We start from the raw sequence: 14,665 nt of genomic DNA on the forward strand, positions 1-14,665 counted from the left end.
GGGTCCCTTGCCTATTCAAATAAATTTGATCATTGCCTTTTCCGTTTTTGCATAAAAGGCTGTTGGGATTTTTATTGGGATTGTGTTGAATCTTTAAATCAATTTGGGTAGAATTGACATCTTAATAGTATTTTGTCTTCCAATCCATGAACATGGAATGTACGTCCATTTATTTAGGTCTTTTTGTTTTCCTTTAGCAATTTTTTTGTAGTTTTCTGAATATAGTTCTTTTATGTCTTTGGTTAAGTGTATTCCAAATATTTTATTCTTTTCATCACTATTACAAATGGAATTTTTTTATAACTTCCTCTTCAGATTGCTCAGCAGTAGTGTATAGAAATGCTACTGATTTTTGCATATTAATCTTGCAGCCCACCACTTTGCTGAACTCATCTGTTAGTTACAGTAGCTTTTTTGTAAATTTTTTCAGGATCTTCCAGATGGAGAATCATATCATCAGTGAGTAGCAACAGTTTTACTTCTTTCCTATTTGGGTGCCTTTTATTTATTTTCCTTGCCTAATTGTTCTAGCTAGAACTTCTAGCACAATGCCGAATACCATTGTTGAGAGTGGGTATCCTTGTCTTGTGTCTGATCTCAGTGAGAAAGCTTTCGGTCTTTTGGCATTGAATACACTGCTAGCTGTGGGTTTTTCATATATGCACTTCATCATGTTGAGAAAGCTTCCTCCTATTACTGTCTTTTGGTGTGTTGTTATCAAGTAAGGATGCTGTCTTTTGTCAGATGGCTTTTCTTTGTCAATTGAGAGGATCATGTGATTTTTCTTCTTCAATTTATTAATGTGATTTATTACAGTAATTTATTTTCTTATGTTAAACCACTGTTGCATACTCGGATAAAATCCATGTGATCATGGTGTTTAAGTCTTTTAATGTGCTTTTGCATTCAGTTTGCAAGTATTTTGTTGAGGATTTTTGCATCTATATTAATTAGAGATATTCGTCTGTAGTTTTTTCTTTTTTCTTAGTATCTTTATCTGGTTTGGGTATTAGGGTGATGTTGATGCCATAAAATGAGTTTGGTAGCATTCCTTCCTGTTCACTTTTTTGGAAGAACCTGAGCAAGATTGGTTTTAGATCAGGGGTTCTTAACCTTTTTTGTTCCACAGATCAGGTGAAAACCACGGATCCCTTACTAAGTCCACACTATACCATGTATTATTTAATAAACATATCACACCCACACCAGCTGTCCCCACGAAATAATATTTTTTTGAATTTCAGTTCAAGCTCATGGGCCCCTTGTTAAGAACCCCTGTTTTAGATAGTCTTTGAATGATTGGTAGAATTCACCTGTGAAGCCTGGGCTTTTCATTGTTGGGAGGTTTTTGATGACTGTTTCAATCTCTTGTGATTGCTTTGTTGAAGTCTGTTTCTTCTGGGATCATTGTAAGTTGTTTAGGTATTTCTAGGAATTTTTCCATTTTGTCTAAACTGTCTAATTTGTCATATAGTTGTTCATATTATCCTTTTACTATCATATCTATGGGGTCAATGGTATTATCTTACCTCTCATTTTTTATTTATTTGCATCTTCTCTTTTTCTCTGTTGTCTAGCTAAGGGTTGTCTATATTGTTGAACTTCTTGAAGAACCAACTTTTACTTTTGATAATTCTCTGTATTTTTGTGGTTGTTGTTATTGTTGTTCTCAATTTCATATATTTCTGCTCTGATCTTTGTTATTTCTTTCCTTTAGCTTGGTTTGGGATTAGTTTTTTGTTGTCCTTCTAGTTCCTTTAGATGTGCTGTTAGGTCTTCAGTTTTAGCTTTTCTTTTTTAATCTAAGTATTTGGGCTATAAATTTCCCTCTCAGCACTGCCTTCCTTGTGTCCCATAGATTTTGATATGTTGTGTCCTTGTTTTCTGATATTTATTGATTTCTCTTGGAATTTCTTCTTTAACCCACTAATTATTTAAGAGTGTTTTGTTTAATCTTCACATATTTCTGAATTTTGCCTTTTTCCATTTGTTATTGATTTCCAGCTTCATTCCACTATGATCAGAGTGTTTTATATAATTTCAGTCTTTACAAATTTATTTGAGACCTGTGTTGTAACCCAATATGTGGTCTGTCCTGGAGAAGGATCCATGGGCACTTGAGAGAAAAATGTATAGTCTTCTGTTTTGGGGTGTTATGCTCTATAAATATCTGTTAAGTCTAGTTTATTTATCATATTATTAGTCTTTCTGTCCAGATATTTTATTCAGTGCTGAGAGTGGTGTACTGAAGTCTCCAATTATTATTGTAAAAATATCTATTTCTACCTTCAGTTTTGCCAGTGTGTGCATCATGCATCTTGGGGCACCTAGGTTAGGTGCATAGATATTTATTACAGGTATGTCTTCTTGGTGAAGTGCCCTTTTATTAATATTTAATGACCTTCTTTAAACCCTTTTAACATCCTTACATTTAAAATCTATTTTGTCTGATACCAGTATCACTACTCCATATCATTTTTGGTTACTATTTGCATGGAATATATTTTTCCAGCCTTTCACTTTCAACCTGGTTGTGTCCTTACATCTAAGGTGTGTCTCTTGTAGGCAGCATAAGATGGCTCAACTTTTTTCATCCATTCTGTCAGTCTGTGTATTTTATTTGGGGAATTCAATCCATTAACATTCAGTGTTATTATTGTAAAGGCATTACTTACTTTGTCCATTTTATCTTTTGACTTTCCATTGTCATATCTTGCTGTTGTCTGTCTTTTTACCCTTTAAGTTACCCTTACTAATAATCTTCATTCTACACTCATCTTCATTCTCTTGTCCTTGTTTTTTCCTTTCATGCTGTAGCACTCCCTTTAGTATCTCTTATAAATCTGGTCTTTGGTGACATACTCTCTCAGTTTTTGTTTGTGAAGACTTTAAACTCATGATCATTTTTGAAGGACATTTTTGCCAGATAAAGAATTCTTGGTTGGCAGGTTTTTTCTTTTCTTATCTTAAATACATCTTACCACTTTTTTCTGATGAGAGATTGGTACTTAGTCTTATTGAGGTTCCCTTGTATGTAATGCATTGCTTTTCTCTTGGTGCTTTCAGAATCTTCTCTTTAACTCTGGTATCTGTCATTCTGAATTGTAGGTTTCTCAGAGAGGTCTATTCAGATTTATTCAATTTGGCATACATTATCCTTCTTAGATATTTACATTTATTTCTTTCATAAGAGTTGAAAGTCTTGGGGCATTATTTCCTCAAATAGTCTTTATGTCCCCTTTCTGTTCTCTTCTCCTTTTGGGACACCAGTAATGTGAATGTTTGTACATTTCATGTTGTCATTCAATTCCCTAAGACTCTGTTCAATTTTTTGCATTCTTTTCTGTTTGGTCTCTCTTTTCAAGTTCACACGTTCTGTTCTCAAATTTACTTATTCATTCTTCTGCCATTTCAAATCTGTTGTTTTATGCCTCTAATGTATTTTTAGTCTCATCCTTTGTGTCTTTCATTCCTATAAGTTCTGTTACTCTTATTTGTGGTCTTTCAATTGTTCTTTATGCTCTCCTAGTATCTTCTAATATCTTTTATCGCTAGTCATATTCAACTCCTTGAATTGATTTTGTGAGATTTATTAGTTGTCTTAAATTCTGTATCTTGTCAAGATTTTCGTTTTTTAACTTTGGCTGGACCATTCTTCCTGTTTCATAGTATGGCTTATAAGTTTTTGCTGATGTCTAGACATCTCATGTGGGTGAATTTACTCTGATGCCCAATTTCTCTCTCTTGCCTCATGGCTTCTTTTATTTTTGATTCAACTTTTTCAGAGCCTTTAACATTGCTCAGCTTAAGTTATCAAAATGGGCCACAGACCCACTAATTGGGCACAGACCAGATCCAATGGGCCTGGGACAAGAGATTCCAAAAAACGTTTTTTTCTTCCTGCAGTTCCTCAGTCTGCAAGCAGATGGCACTCTTCAGCAATCTTATTGTGGAGCTGTCTTTTTCAGCCTCCACTTGCCTATCATTCTGGTCTGGCCAGTGCCGAGATTCAAATGGGGCTCTGTGGCCAAACTCACTGAAAAGAAATCACTCTTTGCACTGTGCAGCACCAGGAACTTCTGTTCCCATCTTAGTTGGCTGCAGTGAGCCATGGGTTTTATCCAGGCTGTTTGCTTTGAGTGTGGGGGATGGGTACCATTCTTGGTTGTGGGGGCTGGTAATGCTTGGTTTTTGTTTTGGCTTTTTTGTCTCTTTGCCCCTTACCTTACCATCTTGGATGATGCACAGTACTCTCCTGGTCTGCACGTATCCAAAGCAGCTTCGTTAGACAGCTTTTTGCCCTTCCTCCATTGTTTTGTAAAAGAGTTGAACCCTGTATTACCTACTACAATACCATCTTCCTGGGAGGCCTTTCATTGGGTTTATTTAGTTAGTTAGTTATGCACCCCAACCCCCCCACCCCTTGTTTTGCACTTGCTATCTGGTGACTGTGTCCATTCGCTGTATGCCTGCTTGTCTTCTCTTTAAGCAGCACTGGAAACTGATCCTGGGACCTTCTGGAGTGGGAGAGAGGTGCTCAATCACTTGCGCCACCTCAGTTCCCTGGCCTGCTGCATCTCTTATTGTCTTTCCTTTGTGTCTCTTTTTGTTGTGTCATCTTACTGCACCAGCTCTCCACGTGGGCCAGAAGCCCATGCAGGCCAGCACTTTTGTATGGGCCAGCACTCCATGTGGGCCTGCTTGCCACACGGGCCAGCACTCACATGCAGGCCAGCACTCTGCACAGGCCAGCTTGCCTTCACCAGGAGGCCCTGGGAATTGAACCCTGGAACTCTCATATGGTAGACGGGAGCCTAATCCTTTGAACCACATCTGCTTCCCTGTTCATTAGGGATTTTTGGTTTTTTTTTTTTTTTAGAAATCTCATGAGCTTTTAATTTCTCATTTACCTTTCATTAGGGATCCTTTTATTTTAGTATGCCAAGGCTGCCAATACAAGAGCACAGAAGTCTGTTGGTATTTATAATGGGAATTTACTAGTGTAAAAGCTTACAGTTCCAGAGCCACTAAAATGTCCAAATCAAGGCATCATCAGAGATGCTTTCTCATCAATTCCTTGGGTTTTTGATTTGCATTTTGCTAATGTCTAATGACGGAGCATTTTTCTTGTGCTTAGTGGCCATTTGTATATCTTCTTTGGAAAAATATCTAGTCAAATCCTTTGCCTCTCTCCTCCCCCCCCCTTTTTTTTTTTTTTTTTTTTTTTGAGGAACTGGGACTGGGCATTAAATCTGGGAGTGGGAAGCCAGTGCTCAATCACTGAGCTACATTGGCTGCACTGAACTGGATTTTTTTATTTTTAGTTTGTTTTTGTTGATTTTAGGAGGTAGCAGGGATTGAATCTGGGACCTCTTATATGGGAAGCAGACATTCAAGTGCTTGAGCTTCATCTGCTCCCTGCCCATTTTTTAAAGGAAGTCTTTGAGTTTAGAAGTTCTTTATATATTCTGGATTTTAAATCCTTATCAATATATGATTTCCAAATATTTCCCCCCTTTGTTCTCTTCTGTTTTTGTTTTTGTTTTTGTAGGTACTAGAGCTGAGGATTGAACCCAGGACTTCATATGTGGGAAACCAGCACTCAATCATTGAGCCATGTAGCTTCCCTGAGTTGGTTTTTTTTCTTATTTGCTTGTTGTTTGTTTTTGTTTTTTTTAGGAGGCATCAGGAACCGAACCCCAGTATCTTCCATGTGGGAAGCAGGCACTTAACTGCTTGAGCCATATCTGCCCCCTCCCCTTCTGTTCTTGATAATGTCCTTTGATGCATAAAAATTTTTAATTTTTATGAAGTTGAATTTATCTATTTTATCTTTTGTTGCTTGTGCTTTTGGTGTCATATCTAAGAATCTGTTGCCTAATACAAGCTCTTGAAGATTTTCCTCTATGTTTCTTCTAAGAGTTTAGTAGTTCTAGCTCTTATGTTTAGGTCTTTCATCCATTTTGAGTTAAATTTTGTAGATAGTGTGAGGATATGGTCCAGTTTCCTTCTTTTGCATGTATGTATCCAGTTGTCCCAGAAACATTTGTTAGAGATTATTCTTTCTCCATTGAGTGGACTTGGTATTCCTATCGAAATCAATTGGCCATGATGTGTGGATTTAGAAAACATTTTTAAAACCAAGAGATAAACATCATTTATGGATTTTCATTATAAAATTTGTGTTATCTTTCTAAAGTAAAAGTATTTACCTTGGAGTAAAACATGTATTTGCATTTTCTTTAGGCACTTAGGCCTGGGTTCTTAACCTTTTTTTCCCTGAACCCCTTTGCCAGTTAGGTGAAAACCACAGACCCCTTACTATAATAAGTCCACACTATTCTGTGTATTATTTAATAAATATACTACACCTGTACCAACATGTCCCCATAAGAATGATTTTTTTTAAACAAATCAACTTTATTGATACATATTAATAAATGTACAATTCATCCAAAATGTACAATCAATGGTATTTGCTATAATCACATATTTAGGTGTTCAACACTTCAATTATTATTAGATCATTTTCATTATTTTAGTAATAATAACAATAAACAAAAAACAGACAAACAATAACATTCTTCACCTCTCAATCTCTCTATGCTTCCCCCACTGTACATAGCTGCCGTGTCTGGCTATTCTGTCCAAAGTGTATAATCGGTGGCTTTTAGTCCAATCACAATGTTGTACATTCATTAGAATAATTTGTTTTGAATATCAGTTCAAGCTCGTGAATTCCTTGTTAAGAACCCCTGCACTTAGATTTTTTTTTCTTTCCATTTGAAAAGTTTTGAGTTTATAAAACAATTATGTATACCATGTAAGATTCCCATACGTTGCCCCACCACCAACACCTTACATTGTTGTGACACATTTGATACAGTTGTTGAAAGAATCTTTATTACTGTTTAGACAGTTAGTTTTGATATCATTTGTGTTGCGTAATCATCAGTTTAATTCTTTTTTCCCCTGGACCTAGAAAAATGTTTTGATTTAACTTTATTCAGGGTCCCAGTAGCAAGCAGATGGCATACTCAAATTAGAATAATTCTAGGAGAGTTTAAGAAAAAAGATTTAAACATTGTGGTCAGGGTATAGAGAAACAACCAGATTGTACAGTACCTTGGTGCTTACAGCCTAAGGATTATACCTCTGAGTCTGAAGGGAAGAAAAGTAGAGGTTAATAGAACCTAGAGAGAAATGGACTTGGCCCGGTGGATAGGGCGTCCATCTACCACATGGGAGGTCCGCGGTTCAAACCCCGGGGCCTCCTTGACCCATGTGGATCTGGCCCATGCGCAGTGCTGATGTGTGCAAGGAGTGCCCTGCCACGCAGGGTGTCCCGCGCGTAGGGGAGCCCCACGCGCAAGGAGTGCGCCCGGTAAGGAGAGCCACCCAGCGCGAAAGAAAGTGCAGCCTGCGCAGGAATGGAACCGCACACACAGAGGGCTGACACAGCAACAAAGAGACACAGATTCCCATGCCGCTGACAACAGACGCGGACAAAGAAGACACAGCAAATAGACAACCACGGTGGCGGGGAGAAGGGGAGAGAAATAAATAAATCTTTAAAAAAAAAAATAGAACCTAGAAAGGAAGAAAAGGCTGCTTGGAGAGGAGCTGTCCCCCAGTGCAGCCAGCCAGAGATGACCCCCCTGGGAAAGAGCTAAGGGGAAAATATATTTACCTCATTTTCTTCCTTCCCTCCAGTCTGCAGAGGTTCCCCATTAGCCAAACCTAACTGGAAGCTACAGTGCAAAGGAGCCTATTTATATATCCAAACAATCCAGTTTTCTTGGGCAAAAAACAGGGTGGATGTCTGCGGAGAGTGGGTCTGGAGGGCCAAAGGAAGACATTCAGCCTAGGACTAAGTGAATTTGATGTTTACATTTCATTTGTTTAGTGTGAACTTTGAACTAGCAAGGAGTAACTTTTCCTCTTTTTAGTAAATACTGTGGATGTGATCATTATCAGTTCCTTTAAGTGTGAAAGTCTAATGATCTAAGAAGCATGATTTACTTTAAAATTTTATAATCAATTTTATTGAAGCATATTCATAAACCATACAATTCATTTAAAGTGTATAACCAGTGGTATTTGGTATAATCAGAGTTATGCATTCATCACTTCAGTCAATATTAGATCATTTTTATTACTCCAACATACACATGCAACCCTACCTCTTTTTAGTCACCTCTCAATCTTGCTAGGAGGCATGATTTTTAACATATTATTATAATGCTAGGGATTCTTTAATGAAGTTGAGCCTTTACACTACTTTGTTTTCTTAAAACTGAAACTTCTTTTTCCTCAGAGTAGCAATTTCTTATTTTCAAAACTAATTAAGATCTGTGAGTTTTTTTAAATGAAGGGTACATTTTTAAAACTTAGAATAAAATGAAATTATCAGCTTTTGATGAGATGGTTTTCTAAGTTTAGAAGGTTTAAAAGAAATCAGAAAGGAAAAGATGGATGGTTTTAACTACATAAAATTTTAAAACTTCAGTGTACTGTGAGAAGAAGTAACCAAAGTTAGGTGGGAACTATTTGTAACAAGTGGAACAAAAGGTTCTTAAATACCTTTTATTATTTCTATTTAAAAAAAGGAAAACAAAATGCAAATTAAAACTAGAACAAAATGCCTATTTTAGTAGTAAATTGCTAAATGGAATTGGTAAAATTAGAACCCTAATAGTGTAGTAGTAATGTATATTGATATTTTCCTTTCATAGGAAATGAAAACATGGCTTCATAATTGAAACTGTGCTCCTGTCACTGGTCATCTCTATTGCAGAGAAGGAATAGAAGTACTTTCTATGTCAAGGGGTTTTTGGTGCTCTGGAGTGGTCTGTGTTATTTTCAGAACAAATGTGGGACAACTCTTGCCAATGACTTTTTTTTTCCTTCATATGATAAACTTTATTTTTTTTTAATTTTTAGATTACAGAAAAGTTACATTGAAAATATGGAGGATTCCCATACTTTCCCTTCCCCCTCCCACATTTCCCCTTATTAATAACATCTTACATTAATGTGGTACATTTGTTAAAATTGATGAACAAATATTGAACCATTGCTACTCACCAAAGTCTATAGTTCACATTATTGTTTACATTTTGCACCATACAATTTTATAAGTTTGACATAACATGCATAATGGTCTGTATCTGTCATTGCAATATCATGCAGAACAATTCCAGTGCCCTAAAAATGTCTTATGTTTCACCTATTCTTCCCTCCTCCTTCCCTCAGAACTTCTGATAACAACTATCTTTATATCAATGTTACAAGTTCTTCTGTTACTACAATAATAAGTCTATTCTGACATGGTTACATTCCCCCCCTTATGTTTGTTTATTCCTCAATATTGAGGATTTGGGGATGGTGATTCCCACTCTGCTTCCAATTGAGAGGGAGCTTAGGGCCCATGAGGCCAATGGAAGGTTCTGTTTTGCTTTCAGTTGTAGATTCTTTGTTTTTGGGGATGGGGATTGCTCATCAATATCATTTCCTTAGTTGTCCTGGGCAAGTCCAATGAACTGGAGAGTAGGTGTTGACCACATCTCTGCTGAGATTCGGGGCTCAACCGGCATACGAACAGACCAAAATTTAAGTCTCTGGAAATATGTTTAACGGGTATAGTGATAATTATAGGTCCAAATAAAAGGGATAGGAGAATTATATGTAGGGAAATTATAAATTAGTCTAATCCTGTTTCTTTGGGAAGATAGGTTATCATATAATTCCAAGGTAAGGCCCACCAATGGGGTGCTGATTTCATAGGGTTGTTTGCCTTGCTTATAGTGTCTGTATATCTCTAGACCCCCTGTTTGAGAGTCTGCTTGCTGTGGCAGATAGTGAGATCTGCCTGAGACATGCATAAGGGTAACCTCTGGAATGAACTCCTGACTCACTTTGAAATCTCTTAGCTGTAAAAACTCTTTTGTATTTAATGTTTTCCCCTTTTGGTCAAGGTCTTTTCCCAAAATCGTTGGTTAGCTCATCCTTGGGAGTCATGTCCATGCAGGGGTTGGGAGGTGGGAAGAAGGTAGTGAGTTTATTTGCTGAGTTTGGCTTAGAAAGGGGTCACATTTGAGTAACAAGGAGATTTTCAGGAGGTAACTCTTAGGCTATAGATATTATTAGGCTAACTTTCAATTTTACAAGAATGAGTTTCATTAGTATAAGTATTAATATCGAGGGCTTGGCATATTGGTCTGTTTTCTTTTATTAGGCATTGCCTATATATATACTCTAGAGATTCTTGTTCCTCTCTTTGAGCACATAGCAGGACTTTCCAGGATGATTTAATATTTTGTTAATTATTGTGTGGGTCTCAACCCACTTTTTAAAAAAACAACTTTCAGATGTTCAATTGAATTATATTAATTACATTAGTAATATTGTCCTACTTTCCCCAATATCCAGAACTTTTTTATCACTTCAAGTAGAAGCTCTGCACTCATTGAGTAATAACTCCTTCTCCCCCTTCCCCCATCTCCAGTTCCTGGTAGCCTGTAATCTACTTTAGAAATTTGCTAAAACCTTATATTGCGTATATGACTTTTTTTTTTTTTGAGGTACTGGAGCTGGGTATTGAACCCAGGACCTTGTATGTGGGAAGCCATTGCTCAAACACTGATCCATATTGGCCCCCCTAAGTTTCTTCATTTGTTTGCTTGTTGTTTGTTTGTTTGTTTGTTTGTTTTTCTTCAGGAGGCACTTGGAACTGAACCTGGGACCTCCCATGTGGGAGGTGGACACTCTACCACTTGAGCCACATTCACTCCCCACTATATGACTTTTAATGTCATTTTTATTGGAATTGATTTGGGAATTAACCAGTTGTGATTTAAAACATAAGTGAAGAATAAACTGTTGATCAGAAGTGCCTAAATATGATTTTCATTCTTCTAGGACAGATGGGAGTTTTGTGGTTCATGATATACCTTCTGGATCTTATGTAGTGGAAGTTGTATCTCCAGCTTACAAGTTTGATCCTGTCCGAGTGGACATCACTTCAAAAGGAAAAATGAGGTGAGGAGGGTGCCTGATTTAATTTTTATCAGAGGCTAGGCTGCTAAATACCTCATTATATATTTCTTTTAGAATTTATAGTTCAAATTCAAAAAATTCTTATTTAAACTACACATATTCCTTAAAACATATAAAACACCCCTATGTTGTTTTATTTCTGAACATTGATAAAATTGTAAAGCTGAGCTTCCTCCTGCTCTGGTTAAAAATGTGTTTTGAAACTTCAAATAAAATTGGAAGAGGTAAGATTATTTACTATGGGAGCAAAAGCACTATAAAAGTTCTAGTTGAAATGTGATTGTGTTTTTCTGTAACATCAGTCCTTTTTTTATTATTCTAATTGGTTTAATTTATTCCATAAATATTGATTGAGCAATTATTTTGGCCAGGGGTTGTGTTAGACTCTGAGGACATAATAGCAGGCAGGACTTACATGATTCTGTCCTGAAAAATGCTTAAGATATAGCAGAAGAGAGGCTAAAGCAGTTGCAATAGCATGTGTAAGTGCTTAAATACAAGAAGTAAAGGTTTTATGACTTGGACTCCACATTTTTATAGCCTTTTAAATTAAAGTTGGGGATATTTAACCTTTTCTAAATTGGAAACACTATTCATCACCTGTTTTTCACTGGGATATTTTGATACTATCTCTTAGCATATATTTGATACTTCTTTGACCAAGACATTTCTATACTTCTTTTCTGAAATATTTAGTGAGAAATGGAAATTTAGGATTTCTGGGAAATTTAGGATTCCAGGTAACATAATGGAGTTTAATCTCCAAGTGAGTATCATGATACAATGAAGAAAAACATAGTATTAGAGCCTGGCAGAAGATGAAAGAAGTTCAGAATTCCTAAGTTGATACACACATGCTTTGAAGTGAAAAGAACTTTGGACTAATTTAGGCTGTAAGTATGTAATTGTACAATCCCTCTTGAAGTTGGAATCCATTATGTAGATATCACAGTCTGTTGGATAATTTATTTATTTTTTTGTTTCATGCCAATTACTATTGGTCTTACCTGACCCGAAGTATGAAGCAATTTTAAATGGGTATGTTCTTTGTTTGAACTAATACAGTATAACTGTATGTTGCAGTTAATAAAGCACAAGTTGTGCAACTACATAAAAAAGCGTTGGGAGTGGTGGAGCTCTTCATTAGTGACCTTTTTGGTATATATCAAGCATTTTTAGGTTGATTGGTTTAGACCCCAAATTCAGCAGATATAAAGAGATATATTCAGCTAATACCATAATATTTACATTTGAGTTAGTGTTTACTCCTAAAAATTTTCCTTTTCTTGATTTTTTTTACATTGAAAGTTTTAAAAATGTATAAAATGTTTTAAAAATGTATAAATGTGCTACAATTCAAATAAGAGTATGCCATGAGTAGCGCATGGAGCTGTCTCATCCATTTATCAGTAGCATATTAGTACATTGGTGGATTTGCTGTCATTGTTATAACTGTCTCCTGTTGAAGGACAACTATGATTTTCTTTCCCGTCCTTTAGCATGTGTGATGATTCCTTTTTTTTTTTTAAGATTTATTTTTTATTAATTTCTCTCCCCTTCCCCCCCGCCCAGTCCCAGGTGTCTGTTCTCTGCGTCCATTCGCTGTGTGTTCTTCTGTGTCCACTTCTGTTCTTGTCAGTGGCACCAGGAATCTGTGTCTCTTTTTGTTGTGTCATCTTGCTGCCTCAGCTCTCCGTGTATGCAGCGCCACGCCAGTCTGAACTTTCTTTCACGCTGGGCGGCTCTCCTTATGGGGTGCACTCCTTGCGCATGGGGCTCCCTATGCGGGGGTTACCCCTGCGTGGCACAGCACTCCTTGCATGCATAAGCATTGCACGTGGGCCAGCTCCACACGGGTCAAGGAGGCCCTGGGTTTGAATCTTGGACCTCCCATGTGGTAGGTGGACACTCTAACCATTGAGCCAAGTCCTCTTCTCTGATGATTACTTTTTTTGTGCCAACTTTGCAAGGTTACAGTGACCAGTTGTTTGGTCAAACACTGGCCTAGATGGAGGTGAAAAGGCAATTCGTAGATAGGATTAGCATCTATAATCAGTTGACTTTAAGTAAAGGAGATTACCCTCAATAATGTTGCCAGGCCTCATCCAATCAGTTAGAGGCCTTAAGATCAAAGAACTGAGGGTTCCAAAGAGAAGAAGAAATTCTGTCTCACCTTCCCTTTGAATTTCCAGCCTGCTAGCCTCCCTTTCAGATTTTGAACTTGCCATTCCTACGATTGTGTGAGCCACTTCCTTAAAATAAATCTCTTAATACAATACACATACACGCATATCCTGTTGGTTGTGTTTCTCTGGAAAACCACGACTGATATACAAGGTTAATTTACAAAAATCAACTGCTTTCCTACAGCTAGCAATGAACATTTGGAGTTTGAAAGTAAAAACAAAACACCATTTACATTATTAGCACCAAAGAAAGAAAAGGAAAGAAGAAATCCTTAGGTATAAATCTAAAAATAAGTATAAGAGCTATATGAGAAAAACTATAAATTCTAATGTAAGAAATTGAAGATATAAATAGAGAGATTTCATATGGTTTGGAAGATGATACATTGTTAAGATGTCATTCATTTTTCCCCACTTTGATCAGTGGATTCAGTGCAAGTGAAAATCAAAATCCCAGCAAATTATTTTGTGTATATCAGCATACTGATTCTAAAGTTTAAATGGTAAGGCAGAAGACCTAGAATAGCCAACACAGTACTGAAGAACAAAATCAGAGGACTTAAAATCTCCAACTTTGTGACTTTTTAGTAATCAAGGCATATGGTATTGGTGAAAGAATAGACAAATAGATCAGTGGAACAGATTAGAGAGCACACAAATTGACCCACACAAATATAGTCAACTGATCTTTTACAAAGGTGGAACAGTAATTCAGTAGAAAGAATAGTCTTTTTCAACAGATGGTGCTGGAACAACTGGACATCTCATTTGCAAAAAAAAAAAATGCCTTGGGCTTACTTGAGGTCTGAATTAGATCTAAAACTTTGTTCCCTTTTGACCCTTGGCACTAAAATCCAAAAGGTCAGAACTCCCAGGCTGGACCTTTAGAAAGAAAAATCTCCCCTAAAAATTGATAGTCACCATCTGCCTTCTTAGAAACTTATTACTGTGTACATGATCCAGGAACTTCCAAGCTGATCAATTAACAGGATGCTCCCTGGTCATAATCCCTCAACTCCTGGCATAGCCAAATGCATCACTTCTCTGGAGGACCTATGCATAAATAAAGTCTACTTCACTTATAAATTAACCCAGGAAAATAATCTATATTGAGTCATAGATGAAACAGACCTCCAAGAACTTTAGGCTGTAGACTTATTTGGTAAAGACTGTAAAATAAGTTTAAAAAGACTTAAAATGCTTTAAAAAATGAAAGAAAGATGCCATAAGAAGTGAGATAGTACCAAAATATACCATAGACATTTGAAAGAAGGATAAAACAGAACTTCTCTCATAAATATAGACACTAAAATATAAAACTAAATGTATGTGTTGAGCAACTGAAGAGAGAAATGATGAACTGGCAAATAGATCAGAAAAAAATCACCCAGAATATAACACAGAGAAATAGACAATGTGAA

At 36.5% G+C, this 14,665-nt stretch overlaps 1 protein-coding gene across 1 annotated transcript in view; it reads left to right on the plus strand.

Moving 5' to 3' along the window:
* The window catches only part of EMC7 (ER membrane protein complex subunit 7), a 40,030-nt gene that overhangs the window by 11,918 nt on the left and 13,447 nt on the right, over positions 1–14,665 (plus strand). Inside the window, exon 2 of the mRNA XM_004455349.5 lies at positions 10,921–11,040. Coding sequence (XP_004455406.1) covers positions 10,921–11,040 — 120 coding nt within the window. The remainder of the gene's footprint in view (positions 1–10,920; positions 11,041–14,665) is intronic.

Source organism: Dasypus novemcinctus, chromosome 3, assembly GCF_030445035.2.
Source record: "Dasypus novemcinctus isolate mDasNov1 chromosome 3, mDasNov1.1.hap2, whole genome shotgun sequence".
Lineage (NCBI taxonomy): Eukaryota > Metazoa > Chordata > Mammalia > Cingulata > Dasypodidae > Dasypus > Dasypus novemcinctus.